The 14730-nt window shown below is 36.5% G+C and overlaps 2 protein-coding genes across 2 annotated transcripts; one reads left to right on the top strand and one right to left on the bottom strand.

The window, feature by feature from the left end:
• Window positions 1-2027: 2027 nt before the first annotated feature.
• On the bottom strand, window positions 2028-4864 carry LOC103334519 (uncharacterized). The gene is made up of 5 exons (XM_008237502.2): window positions 4645-4864; window positions 4514-4540; window positions 3933-4055; window positions 3186-3435; window positions 2028-3047 (listed from the first exon to the last, which is right to left on the bottom strand). The coding sequence occupies exons 1-5, from the start codon at window positions 4698-4700 to the stop codon at window positions 2331-2333; spliced, it is 1173 nt and encodes a 390-aa protein (XP_008235724.2). The 5' UTR covers window positions 4701-4864; the 3' UTR covers window positions 2028-2330.
• A 7845-nt stretch (window positions 4865-12709) lies between these two features.
• Window positions 12710-14251, top strand: LOC103334518 (basic helix-loop-helix (bHLH) DNA-binding superfamily protein). Its single transcript, XM_008237501.2, has one exon. It carries the CDS (start codon window positions 12955-12957, stop codon window positions 14020-14022), a length of 1068 nt encoding a protein of 355 aa, XP_008235723.2. The 5' UTR covers window positions 12710-12954; the 3' UTR covers window positions 14023-14251.
• Window positions 14252-14730: the final 479 nt, after the last annotated feature.

The raw sequence follows: 14730 nt of genomic DNA on the forward strand, positions 1-14730 counted from the left end.
TGTCAACATATGATTAAGATGCTATATATATATACACACAAGTTTGCCATGGGGTTTTGAAAATTTTCAAGCAAAGATGATGCTTAACAAGAGCTAATTGGTATATCAGATGATTAATTAAGGTGATCAATTTCAATACAGTTCACATGTGTTGACTTTTTTGGGTACAAATTTCATAGGCAGAGGTTACAACTTACAAGTAAATACAAACTAGTGGAGTCAACTTCCAACCAAATTGTAAGGCAATTGCATAATTTGAGTTATTTTTTTCCTGAAATTATCTCAAACTAAATTGTGACTAGGCACTTGGGGTGCGTCATGCATTGTGTCAGCTTCCTTTATTTCTTAGGAACTTCAAGGTTGAAATTGCTGCGAAAAATTCACTTCCACCACCTGCGTATATATATATATATATATATATATATATATATATATATATCCCCATCCAGTTCCATAATCACAAATCGCTTAAGCCACACACCTCATCTTCTATATCCTATACAAAAGCCTTTTACGCACCCTTTTGATCACCATGAAAACAACGTACACTATCAAATTGATGGTGTTTGTGTTGCTGATCATTTTCACAGCCAAATTACCTCCTACTGTAGCAGCTGCTCGGCCTTTGGATGGCATGAAGCCCGCGGCAGCCAGGTTTGGTTCTAAGGTGGTGTATCGACCACAAGCTAGAGGTCCAGCGCCACCTGGTGGCCCTAACCCATGCACTCATATCCCCCGTCCGGGCAACGGGGGTTGCAACTGATTGATTATAATCAATGAATCAAAATCAAATTACTCATAATCATCTGCTCCAGCCCTTGATCTACAATAGCCACACGCAACTTGGTATGGTATCCTTGAAACAACGTATGACTATATATAGCTGTAAAAAGATATATAGATTAATTGGGAAAAAGGATAGTTCATGCATATCTGTATGGTATCCTTGGTAGTATGAATTTCATTCCATATGTGTACAAATCCTCTAGTTAGTATTATGTAAAGTAGAACTTAAGCCTTTAAGGCAACGCAATGATGTACTTTCCTTTCCTTTCTTCTTAACGTTTTGCATTTATTCTTCTGCTTCTTCATATTGTTTTTTTGGTATATATTGCTTCTTCAATCTGATTATCCACATTTTTGTTTCGGTTTTATCCAACGAAATGCATACTACTATTTCATATTTAACCAATTTGAATTAACTCTTCTTAATTATAATGGAGATGAAATAAATAACGAACACGATTTCAACATAAACCACAAAAATAATTATTTTTTATTATTAATATCATCGATAGTCTAAATAACAAAAAGAGGGGGTTTCTCACACACACACTACTAATTAAGGTGCTATGAGGGTTCGAACCTGAGACTACTGGTCTACAAGTCAATACCTTTTTTCCTGGGTTAGTTTCCATTGGCAAAATAACTACTCTTTCATCCTTAACCAATATGAATTAGCTCCTCAATTAATTATTTGTTTGGTTAATATCATTATCATTTTTAATGATTGATAATTAGCAAAGTTAATAAATAAAAGCCTCAAGTAAGAAGCAACGCGTTGAGCCTTGACTTTAAGTGCCCTTTTCTTTGTCTTCTTGCTTCTCATTTCCAGAGAGGAAGTTGTTCCACTGCTACTTGCAACTTCATTGCGCTAGCTTTTTCTCTTCTTCTTTTTTGTTTTCGAAATTTATATATATTCCCCCATTGACATGTCCTTACTGTCAAAAGTTGCATATAATTACTAATTAACCCACTTTTTTCAACCTCACCACCGCTGTAAAAGCATAATCTAGGCCACTACATTATAATTTTCCAGATAATATATGGTGGGAGACTGGTTCTGGGGATTCTATTGCAGATTTAAACATTGTAGACTATATTTGTTTATTTTCCTTAACGGGTGGAAAGACACATTTGGAGATAATAGCTGCATGTGCAATTAGGCTTCCTCATGTCCTGGAATCTGTCTCCTTTGTTTGCGTGTGTAATTTGACAATAATCTAACAGAAAATCAAACGATGAAGTTGATGAAGTGCGTAATATTAATGAAATTGAAAACTCAGGGCCCATTTTGATAATGACCTTAAACATGGAGTAAAATGTAGTTAATCCTATTCTTTTTGGTTCTTGTTTCCACAAGAAAGTTAATTACTAAGAATAACAAGAACCCTTATCTCTGGCTTATTAATTAATTCATATATAGTACATAATCTTTATAGTGCTTGCTTGCATTGCACTACATCTATATCTGCTGTTGTTCTTGCACTTTCTCGTTATGCTTCTTTCCATTGCGATGTGCCAAGGTAATCTGACCAGAGCTGCCCACACTACAAATTTTGCACCATAGACCTTGTATTCTGCTGTTCTTGCACTTTCTCCTTATGCCTATTTCCATTGAGATGAGATGCCAAGGTAATCTGACCAGAGCAGCCCACATTACAAATTTTGCACCATAGAGGTGGCCCATTCTTCTTTGTATTCTGCTGTTCTTGCACTTTCTCCTTATGCTTGTTTCCATTGAGATGAGATGCCAAGGTAATCTGACCAGAGCAGCCCACACTACAAACTTTGCACCATAAAGGTGGCTCATTCTTCCTTGGAGCCTTTTTTGCGTTCTGTTGTTGCTCTTGCACATTTTCCTTGTGCTTCCTTCCACTGAGATGAGATGCCATGTCAATCTCACCAGTGCAGCGCACACGACAAATACTGCACCACAGAGGTGGATCATTTTTCTTTGGAGCCTTACTTGCGTTCTGTTGTTGCTCTTGCACATTTTCCTTGTGCCGCCTTCCACTGAGATGAGATGCCATGTCAGTCTCACCAGGGCAGCGCACGCTACAAATATTGCACCACAGACGAGAACCCTTCATCCTCAAAGCTTCATTTGTGTTCTGTTGCTGGCATTGCACGTTTTCCTTAAAATTCATAATAATAATTTTTTTGAGTCCATCACCAGATACACCCTCTGCGACCTCCGTGGTTTTTCCTTTTATCTCCCTGGAAGTATATTTGCTGTTTTCAGTCCCAGTGAGATTAGGCTCTGCCTGCAATGGAAATGAGCTTCAAAAAGAAAATTGTTGCTCTATTGTTTCCACTCTTTACGGCTGAAAGATTAGTTCAACTAACATCATCAGATAGTATCTGAGATTTAACATTTTCTTCACCAAATTTGACCTACTTACCTCGCAAGCAATAGTTCTTTCCAAAGCTTCAGGTAAATTCTCCTTTACATATCTCTCCACCTCAGCATTAGCGTCTTTGCTGACGAACAACGACTCCTTCCTCCACTTGTTGAACCAGGAGGTAACACTTTGGGGGTCCATGGTAAGGCATGGACAGATAAGATGTTTATAGACATAAAAGGCACCATCAAAATGAGGTATCACCAACCAGAAGGCAACCATTATCCTAATGTAATGCCACAGCGGGAGCCTGACATGTCCAGAATTGGCAAATAGGAAACACAAATTTCAGCACCTTATCCAAAAGGACTTAACTGATGTTTAACTAGGTAGATTTTTACTTCTATTGTTCTGAACAAACAAGTGAAAGGAAGTTTCTTTAAAGAAATATTTTTCTGAACAAAGATGGATGTGATATGTGACATTTGGTGAAACAAATAGAGTCTGTGAAGCTTAACTATAAATTACATCTGTTTGATTTTCTCAACAAACAAACAAACATCTGTTTGCTACTTTTGAAATGAATTAGAAAAAAGCAAATAGAGAATTTTTAAATAATCCTATGGTATACTTTAGGCATGTGTTCATCTACAACTAAACAGAGTATGGTTTCTTCATATCGTCTGTGGAACTATTGGCTGAAGTTTGGTTTCCTTCCTACAATATCAATGGTTGAAATTTTGATTTTTTTTATTTTCTTGGCAAAGAAGAAGTGCAATATGCAGTTAAATAAAACAACAGAATTACCATTCTAGGAGCTTCAAGAAAGCATGTTCAAGGAGCAAAATCAATGAGAAGACAACCCAATAAGTATTCAACTTCTGAGTATCTGAGATGGAATTGGTCTCAATCGCCCTAATGGAACAACATCTGTCAAAAAGGAAAACAATCTTGAAAGAATACTCATCATCATCATCATCATTGTATCAACATGAACATTACAATCTTAAGCCTATGGAAAAACCCCATTTCAAAATCTTTAAATCAAAGATAACTTTATTATTTATTAATATTATTATCCTCTCATCATCATTCTCAAAATAACTAATATAAAAAATTACAACCATTTTATTTTCCGTGCATTTGTATTTGACAAAAATTATGCAGAACACAATAGAAAAATTCCTTAAGTTTGTGTCTAGTTTCTCATTCTTTAGATCTAGTACTTGGTTTCCTTTAGTGACTTCCTTCCCCTTCTTTCTGGGGGCTTTAATGAAGCCTCATTTTGATTTTTGACCCCAAAAAATCCTAGAGTAGAGGTTGTACGCAGAGTATATCTCATCAGAAGAACTAGATACATGAATGTGTGGAAGAGAAGAGAGGCTTACAGAGGATACACCAAAGCAAGCAGAGGCCTACAAGTAAATCACAAATAACATGAAAACTTATCATATTCTGAGAAAATTTGATCAACTCTTTAAATGTGCCAAAGTTTTTCATCCTCGGAGAAAAAGCATACCATGCAAGAACATCAAAGCATTGAAGAGAAATTTCTACAAGACCCACAATACCCATCTTGAGTTTCAGCTTCTCTGTTGGTCTATGTTGTGTGGGATTGCAATTTTAAAGACTCGGCGAGTGACCCCTGTTCTTGTTGTGAACCAAAGACTTGTGTCGGTAACCCAAAACCTTAATAACTAAGGTTCTTCTTTGGTTGGTACAATAATGTACAGGTGCATCAAACTCTTTGAGGGCATATAAGTCTATGAACTGTGTTTTCGGGGGGGCATCTGGTGCTGGGGATACGAAAATGAAATGGGCATGTTGGTGAGTTTAGGCAATGGGATAATCCAGCGACTTCCATATGTTCACTACTAAGGCTCCGTTTGGTTCATTGAACGAATTTTAGGAGAAATCATTTCTCATGTCATTCCCCAAAAAATGAAAATGAGAGATTCATTTCCCACGTTTGGTAATGCTGAGAAAGTAACCGGGAAATATTTATTTCCTTTCCCATGTTTGTTTTGAGTATGAATGAAAAACAAAATTTGCATAAATTTTCAATTATACTCATATTAAATCATATAAAAAAATAATGCATTTAATAATATATTGTAATTCTAAATTGTTAATGGGGATAAAGTGGTCATAAAAAATATGTATTTAATGTTAGCTCATTTTCACCAACTTTCCCAGGGAAAACAAAACCCAAGGTGGGAGGATGTCTTCACTTTCCCTCCTACTTTCCTATGAGCCAGGCAATGATTTCTCATACCTAGACTTACCAAATATAGGAAAGCAATTGATTTCCCATTCACAAGTCTCCTTTCCCATGAACCAAACCGGGCCTAAGGGTGTACAAGATCCAATCCAATTTTAACTGGTTTCGATGATTTAATGGATTGGATTGGATTCATAATTTTCAAAACTGACATAATTGGATCGGCTAACGGATTTGCTTATGAGAATCCAATCAAATCCAATCAAGTATGGTTAGTTTTATGCTTATTTTTCTCTTGTAGATATTTGTAGTTGAAAAAGTTATGAATATTTTAAGTCATTTAATGAAGTTACGTTTAATATATTATATAATCAAAACAATTTTTTTTTATAGTATTTCATTTATATTTTACATTTACGTCTATTAATATGTTTAATTAGATTAAACCTAAGGATAAATGTTTAATATTTCATTATTGTCTTTTTTCACTATCAAAACCGATCATCCAATTCAATCCAATATCAACTGGATCGAATTAGATTGGATTTAAACATCTAATATGATAAGATCGGATTGAAAAAATCACAATCCAATTTATATTAAATTGAATACAAATAAACTAAATTATATTGATTTCGAACGAGATACATCCACTAGCATTGCTTTGCTTTGCTGGGAACTTGCAATTCAAAAATAGTAAAGTTTACTTTCATCATTAAACTCAGTATGTAGGGTGACATTTTTGCATGCAAATGTAATTAATGTATAAAATGTCAACAGCACCGCGTGCACAAAACTAATAACAGATAGAGTCCTCTCACACCATTTTGCACTAACCGTATGATCTTTTTGGGGTCTTTCCTTGAAAGCTTTACATTTCTTTCCATTGACAGGTACACTTATAACAGATGAGTGGTTACCTTAGAAACAGGTTCCAAAAATAGTGAGAAATTTCTCGACATACAAAGTAGTGGAGACAAATTAAGGTTATCAATTTCAATATAGTTCACATCTGTTGACTTTTTTGGATACAAATTTCATAAGCAGAAGTTACAACTTACAAGTAAATACAAACTAGTGGAGACAACTTCCAACCAAATTGTAAGGCAATTGCATAATTTGAGGTTTTTTTCTTTTTTTTTTCATGAAATTATCTCAAACTAAATTGTGACTAGGCACTTGGGGTGCGTCATGCATTGTGTCAGCTTCCTTTCTTTCTTAGCAACTTCAAGGTTGAAATTGCTGCGAAAAATTCACTTCCACCACTTGCATGCGTATATATATATATTTGACCCATCCAGTTCCATAATCACAAATCGCTTAAGCCACACACCTCATCTTCTATATCCTACTGTATATGCTATACAAAACCCTTTTACGCACCCTTTTGATCACCATGAAAACAATGTACACTATCAAAGTAATGGTGTTTATGTTGCTGATCATTTTCACAGCCAAATTACATCCTAATGTAGCAGCTGCTCGGCCTTTGGATGACTTGAAGCCGGCTGCCGCCGCGTTTGGTTCGAAGGTGGTGTATCAACCACAAGCTAGAGGTCCAGCGCCACCTGGTGGCCCCAACCCATGCACTCATATCCCCAGTCGGGGCAATGGGGGTTGCAACTGATTGATTATAATCAAAATCAAATTACTCATAATCATCTGCTCCAGCCCTTGATCTACAATAGTCACACGCAACTTGGTATGGTATCCTTGAAACAACGTATGACTATATATAGCTGTAAAAAGATATATAGAATAATTGGGAAAGAGGATAGTTCATGCATATCTGTATGGTATCCTTGGTAGTATGAATTTCATTCCATATGTGTACAAATCCTCTAGTTAGTATTATGTAAAGTAGAACTTAAGCCTTCAAGGCAACGCAATGAATTACTTTCCTTTCCTTTCTTCTTAACGTTTTGCATTTATTCTTCTGCTTCTTCAGATTGTTTTTTTGGTTCAATCTGATTATCCACATTTTTTGTTTCAGTTTTATCCAACGAAATGCGTTTGTTTTGCACATTTTAGATGACAAGAACTTCAGATATGGATGATTTTTGGCATGGATAACTCAAAATTCCAATCGTTAAAATGCATTATTCGGTACTTAAGAAGGACAAGGATATGTGCATATACTACTATTTCATCTTTAACCAATTTGAATTAGCTCTTCTTAATTAATGGCGATGAAATAAATAACGAACACAATTTCAACAAACCACAAAATAACTATTTTTAAAAAATATTATCGGTAGTCTAAACTATATGGAGATGAGATTTCTCAAACACACACTACTAATTAAGGTGGTATGAGGGTTCAAACCTGAGATATATATTTTCAATAGTCTAAACTACAAAGAGATGGGCAAAATAACTACTATTTCCATCCTCAACCAATATGAATTAGCTCCTCAATTAATTATTTGTTTGGTTAATATAATTTATTTTTAATGATTGATTAGCAATGTTAATTCACACGTACATGCAGGTTGACATTTTAATTGCATGCAATGTAAAATGTCAACCATAGAAAAAGAAGAAAGCTCGACAACAACACCACCGAGTAAGAAGCAACGCGTTGAGCCTTGACTTTAAGTGCCCTTTTCTTTGTCTTATTGCTACTTGCGAACTTCACAAGCTCTTCTTGCTTAAATTTCTCGAATTCATTTTTATTTGCTTATTAGTAATAATATAGAAAACGATACACTGGGGATGTACAAATTACATATATCTAAATCGTGTGTGAATTCAGACCAAAAAAATAATAATAATAAATCGTGTGTGAATGGAAAAAAAATAAAATAAAATAAAGGGGAGATTCAAAATAGTGCAGACAACTTCCCAGCAAATTATAAGGCAACCCCCTGCCCAAGGGCGGAGCCACGTTGGGATCAGTGCAATCATAGCTGCCGCTCAGTTTTTATTTGTGACCGCGTGGGGCCCTACCCAGCCAAACGTAAGGTCCTCCGAGACTACGCCTTCTTTTGCAAACCCATTCCCAAAAGTTTTAATAAAACTATTATTATTATATTACCTTTTAACACAAATTGCTAAAAAGCGAAGAGATTTTAATCCATTTTTCTATTTTCTTGGCGAGAGCAAACTTTCTCATTGTTTGAGAATTTTTCTCTCAAACTCAATATTATATTATCAAATTTTAAAATTAGGTTAATTCATAGATGAATGATTACTTGGTTGCGTATATTGAAAAAAATATTTTTAATAGTATAGATGATGTGGTTGTTATGCAATGATTTCAAAATATGAAAACCTTTCAAGGATAATTATGGATTGTAATGAATTTTTATTTTTATTTTGTCAATATTATGATTGTAATGAATATGCAATATTATTTTGGGAGTTTCACTAAAACACCCAAAATGAGGCTGAAATTATAAAAAAACCCAACATCCAAAACACTTTATAAACACACCCAAAACCCATCATTACACACACTCAAAATTCATTGATAAATACACCCAAAAAATATACAATTGTTGATTTTGGGGTTGACTTTGGGTGTGTTTCTATGTTTAAATAGTGTTTAGTTTTTTATTTATTTTATAAATACATGTTTAGGATTGAATTTATTTATAAATTTGTATATTATTTTTGATGTTTTGGTATATCTTGAGTTTGAATTTTTTTTTTAATTTATATTTTGTGAGAGGTTCCCACACATAAAAAATCTTGGCTTCGCTATTGCGCCATTCTGCTGCTGCATATATAGGTTGAATTTTTTTCATGAAATTATCCCAAACTTGTGACTGGACACAATTAAGTGCGTCATGCAATGGGTCAGCGTCGTTTTTCCTATGAATTTCTAGGTTGAAATTCCTGGGAAAAATTCACTTTCTCCCCACTTGTAGTTTGCAACTGAGTATTATAATATCCCAGAATGAAGTGAACGTTGAAACTAAACCGTGTCGTTTTACAATTTGCATGCGAGAGAAGATGGTTGATGAGTTTTGTGTTGAAGTGAACGTTGAAACTAAACCGTGTCGTTTTACAATTGATGCGAGAGAAGATGGTTGATGAGTTTTGTGTTCCAAAACTGAACCTGGAAATTTTATTAAATTTACACACGGAAATTGTCCTTGGCCCTACCTTGTCAACTGGGAGAACCCAAACCACCGTCTAAATGTATCAAATTTTAAGGAACAGGATTATGTCGGCCCTATGTTTCATGGGTCTGGTCTGGGTCTCCACTAGTTTTGGTCTGGGCTAGGAGGGATGTTTTAAAAGATTCTATGATCGTTTTCACCAACACATAAGGAAAACATAGGACATCATCTGCTGCTACAGTTTTGGGTGGTCAAGTTCCGAAGAAAGAGTTTGCCAACCTTTATAAGAATACCATCTATGTCTCTGTTTTAGTAATTTGACATTTATTAAAAGAAAATAAAACGAGTAATTAGGAATTTACTTTAATAAAACAAAAACAAAAAAACAAAAATCTCTCCACCGCTCTTTCTTTCTCTAGGCCAGTTGACCAAGATAGCATTGCAATGAGTCTTTAAACTATCGCTCGAAGTTTGTCTATGTGAAGCCTAATTTCAACCACAAATTAACCTATACTATATATGGATATCCATTTCCAGGTAATTAGATGTATATGCTTTCACGTTTTGATTGTTAATGAAGATGAAAGGTCCACATGCAGGAGGCATGAGCAATAGTGATTACGCAGTTAAATTGAGAATAATATCAGTGCAATCGAAGATAAACTAAAGGAGTTAGATCCCAACCATCTAGGAACCTACCAGTACTATTATAATTAGTAAGACTTTCTTGGTGGAAATGAACTATAGTACTCAGCAATAATAATTGTAGTTATCTTCGACGATCATGATGCATGATTCCACAAATATATAATTAATGGCTCCAACTTGAAGCACACTTCATCCTCTTTGGCCTTTTCCTCTTCCTCAAGTACGGCACAGCACAGCACTCACAAGTCACTCAATATATGGCACACAGATCACACGTACGTGTTTTTCCTTATGATAAGCATGCCACTATATCTATGCCAGGCTGAGGCAATCGTCCCCAGGCATTACATATACATTTGTCCTCTTTGGTAATATTCAACCTGAGTAGGAGGAGGAGGACAAGGAAATAAAACATAGTTGCGTTACAATTGTCGTTTTGCAGCATGCTTGTCACACTTGTTCTACATGGAGCCAACTTTCCACAGTGGTCACCAAGCGAGAGGATAAATTAGTCATTCGAATTGCACCTTTTTGAAGGTTAATTACGTGACACTCTGGTGGTAAATGACAAGACAACAAGATCTTTAAAGTTTTAAAGAATAATTATAAATTTGATCCCTTAGCTATGCCTCTTTGTCTGTTCGACATGTACGTACTCATATTGGAGTGGACCAACTTTTGTCTTATATAATGGACTTCAAATTGGATGTATTACAAGTGCCACCGTGATGATGTTCGGTGCTGAGTTCCAGATGGACCATGCACTTACATGTCCGCTTATGGTATTGGGCTTTTTGCAATATGTATGGCGAAAGTGGATGCATTAAACAATACCGACCAACACATTGCATGCAGATTATAAGTCAATTGCACATAAATATTATTAGTCTGGGTTATCTTTTCATGAAAAATTGTCTGATAACTTGTTTCACTTCGATTTGTAGTTTCCCTACGTCTATACATGTTCCCTCGTCCACTCACACAACCAGCTCTACTTCTATAAGTACCAACCCACAACCTAATGACTTCCACACCATCCTACTGCATTATATAGATATCAAAACCTCTGTGTTAGCTTGTGCAGATCCTTTTCATATACCTAGGATAGGAAGAACTTAATATTTTGCCCATCGTCATTTGGGTCAGCTTTTAAAAAGAACAATGTACACTACTAAATTTGTGTTGTTTTTGTTATTACTTGTTACAGCCAAGCCTCTTGATGTAGCAGCTGCTCGGCCTTTTGACGGCATGAATAAGCCGGTGACTCCCGGTGGTACGAAAGTGTCGTCTCTACCACAAGCTAGAGGTCAGGTGCCCCCTGGTGGCCCCAACCCATGCACCAACATCCCCAGACGCGGTGACGGCCACTGCAGCAAATGAAAACCCAACCCCATCATCTGCTTTCTAGTGTCTACAACTTGCACCTAAGTTTTTTTTTCTTGTTCGAAACAACTTGCACCTAAGTGGACTTGCCTTATATTAATTTTCAGTTATTGGCGAACAAAGTTAAATAATTTCCATGTAAACTTTCTTGTCCCAAAATTTTATGCTGTTTCATGGTCAAAATGTTTCAAATTTCAATGCATGGTGTGTGACAGATTTATGTCTGTCATCTTAATATTTAGGTTATTATGCCCTTTATTTTAATGGGCCTAGGCCGCAAGGACTGTTTGGGCCAACTGACCCATTCCCAAAAGCGATTCTACAAAAAGCCGAGGAACACATGGGAAATCTGCTGGCCGCCTCAATTTTGGGTGGTCAGGTCGTCAGGGTCCAAAGAAAGAGTCACATCTGGAAGAATACTAATAATACCAATAATATAAAACAATAAATAAATAACCCTAACATTTAGATCTTGGAAGTTTGGAAGAAACCCACTCTTCTCACGTTTGTGAGCTTTCTTGTACACTTGTTCTGATTTGGAACCCAACTTTCTATGGTGAACCCTAGTTTCAGCTACAGATCCATATCAGTTGTCAGGTAATTGGACTTGGCCTATATTTTGGAGTTCTGTAACCCAATTTTGTGCTTCCCAAAACTTCATAAGCTGCAAAGTGAGGGTCTTTGTATGTTGATATGATGTATTCTCAAGATTTGCTTCATGGGTAAGCTTAAATTTCTCAAATTTGTCGGCTTTCAGTGCTGTATATTTGATTTAAGAGTGTTTTTAAGGTTCATATGAAGCTGATAGTTCTGTTCGAGATATCTTGTCAAAGATCTGATATTTGTGTAGAAATGAATCGATGAGATGAGCTGAATTTCAGAACTATACTTTGTGATTCAAGTAGTAGCTTGATTTGCTTGTGGAAGGTTTGCACAAAGATTGTGAATTTCTCTAGTTGGTCGAGAAAGAAATTTGAGAGCTATATTTGGTGGTTCTAAGGCAAGATAAGTATTTTGAGTTTTGTAGTTATAGCATTTTTCGGGTTGTTTGAGTTAATTGTAAAAGGAGAAATTAAGATGGGAGAGAAATTTTGGGTGAATGAAGAAGACAGGGTCATGGTTGGAGTCTGTACTAGGTACTGAAGCGTGCCAGTTCTTGACCTCTCTGGTTTCTGAAAATGTGTTCACAGACTTGGTTAGGCCGCCTGGTAAATTGGGTGTGCAGCAGGGGCTGTCCCAGCTCGTCAAAGGATCCAATTGGAATTATGCCATTTTCTGGCAGGTTGTCGGCTCGAAATCTGGTGGATCTGCCTTGATTTGGGGTGATGGACATTGTAGAGACACAAAGGATGGCGGAGTTGCAGGCGAGAATTCTAGTTTGGATGGCAGTTTTGAGGGAGTGCAGAAGAAAGAGGAGGTGAAAAAGTGGGTGCTTGAGAAGCTCCATGCATGTTTTGGTGGTTTGGATGAGGGTTATGCTAGGAGGTTGGATGGGGTGTCAGATGTGGAAATGTTTTACCTCACTTCAATGTATTTTGCATTTCAACTTGATTCACACAGTGGTCCTGGGGAGTCGTACAAGTCCGGTAAATCAATTTGGGTTTCAGATGTGGGTGGTTGTTTACACCATTACCAGTCAAGATCATATTTAGCAAGATTGGCCGGGTTCCAAACAGTGGTGTTTGTACCTATGAAATCAGGAGTTGTTGAGCTTGGTTCAGTCAAAGCAAATCCAGAAGAACAGAATCTAGTAAATATGGTCAGAAATTTATTTGGTGAATCTAGTTCTGTTCAGGCAAAGGCATTTCCAATGATTTTTGGACGTGAGCTCAGTCTTGGTGGTCCAAAATCACAACCGATCAATATTGCCTTTTCCCCAAAGATAGAGGAAGATTCTACATTTCCTCCAGAGTCATTTGAATTACAATCAGTAGGTACTTCAAATGGATGTCAAAGTGAGGACAGTGAAGTAAAACTTTTTCCTCAATTGAACCAAATGATGGTTGGGGGTTTCAGTGCTCCGACAATAGTTTCAAGTTTGGAGCTGCCTAAGGATGAGTCCTCAGCACAAATTGATGAGCGGAAACCCAGAAAGAGAGGGAGAAAGCCTGCCAATGGGAGAGAAGAACCATTGAATCATGTGGAAGCAGAGCGGCAGAGGCGCGAGAAGCTTAACCAGAGGTTCTATGCACTAAGAGCTGTTGTTCCTAACATTTCGAAGATGGACAAAGCCTCTCTTCTTGGTGATGCTATTACTTATATCACTGATCTCCAGATGAAGATCAGGGTCATGGAAACTGAAAACCAGATGGGAAACAATAATCAAAAGCAGTTTCCGGTTCCAGAGATTGATTTTCAGGAACGACATGAGGATGCAGTTGTGAGGATGAACTGCCCATTGGATTCTCACCCGGTTTCTGAAGTCATCAACACTCTTAGGGAACACAAAATTGTGGCTCAAGAGTCTAATGTTTCAATAACAGACAACGATAAGGTTATTCATACATTCTCCATTCCAACTGAAGGTGGTGATGCCGAGCAGTTAAAGGAGAAGCTGGTGGCCTCTCTTTCAAAATGATCCCACTGTAAAGTTGTGTTTATAACGTGTATCTGTATGCATCTACCTGATATAAAATGTGGGTTTTCTTGTTGTTGACTAACTGATGAGTTTTCTCGTCACATTGATGATTTGTAATCCAACTTCAGATTGTTGAATGAAGTTGTTTAGTTCCTATATGCAAAAGATATCGCGATAATTTCGAACATGTACTGAATCTATGTTATGAATTTATCTGTGTTCTTTGAAAGGCTTCTCAGTTACTGTTTTACTGTTTACGGTTTACGTATACACGCCCTCTTAAATCTCAATGAACATAATATATTTGTACAGAAAATAATCAGATGAATTGGCCCGAGATAAACCTGAAGTAAGTCACACGCTTTGCTATTCAAACTCTATTTTTTGAATGGAGTTGTCTGACTAATGAATAAATAACCCCTGTTTTTGGGAAGGATGGGAACTTTTGTCTACGGCTCAGCAGCTTAGGTCTGCAATTCAAGAACGCGACTTAATCAATCAAGAAAAGGGAAATGTTTTGTCATATTAAAACCTGTTCTTATGCGACCCAATTCCACTGTAAAAATATTGTTTGAATTTGACTCGTTGCATTATGCTTTGCTCATGGCTTTGCGTAGTTCGCTTGTTACGTGTCCTATAGGTATAAAGAAGCGAATAGTTCATACGGGCTTGGTCGTAATCAACCATGACAGCGTAAGTTTACTTTTA

The sequence above is a fragment of the Prunus mume genome, linkage group LG6, assembly GCF_029339155.1.
Source record: "Prunus mume cultivar Tortuosa linkage group LG6, ASM2933915v1, whole genome shotgun sequence".
Lineage (NCBI taxonomy): Eukaryota > Viridiplantae > Streptophyta > Magnoliopsida > Rosales > Rosaceae > Prunus > Prunus mume.

Excerpts from the sequence above, each read along its gene's own strand:
- LOC103334519 (XM_008237502.2), bottom strand. The coding sequence starts at position 4,700 with ATGGGTATTGTGGGTCTTGTAGAAATTTCTCTTCAATGCTTTGATGTT. Across the intron at positions 4,056-4,513 it reads CTTGCTTTGGTGTATCCTCT|ATGTTGTTCCATTAGGGCGA; the intron begins GTAAGCCTCTCT and ends CCTTTTTGACAG. Across the intron at positions 3,436-3,932 it reads TTCTTGAAGCTCCTAGAATG|GCTCCCGCTGTGGCATTACA; the intron begins GTAATTCTGTTG and ends TGGACATGTCAG.
- LOC103334518 (XM_008237501.2), top strand. The coding sequence starts at position 12,955 with ATGTTTTACCTCACTTCAATGTATTTTGCATTTCAACTTGATTCACAC.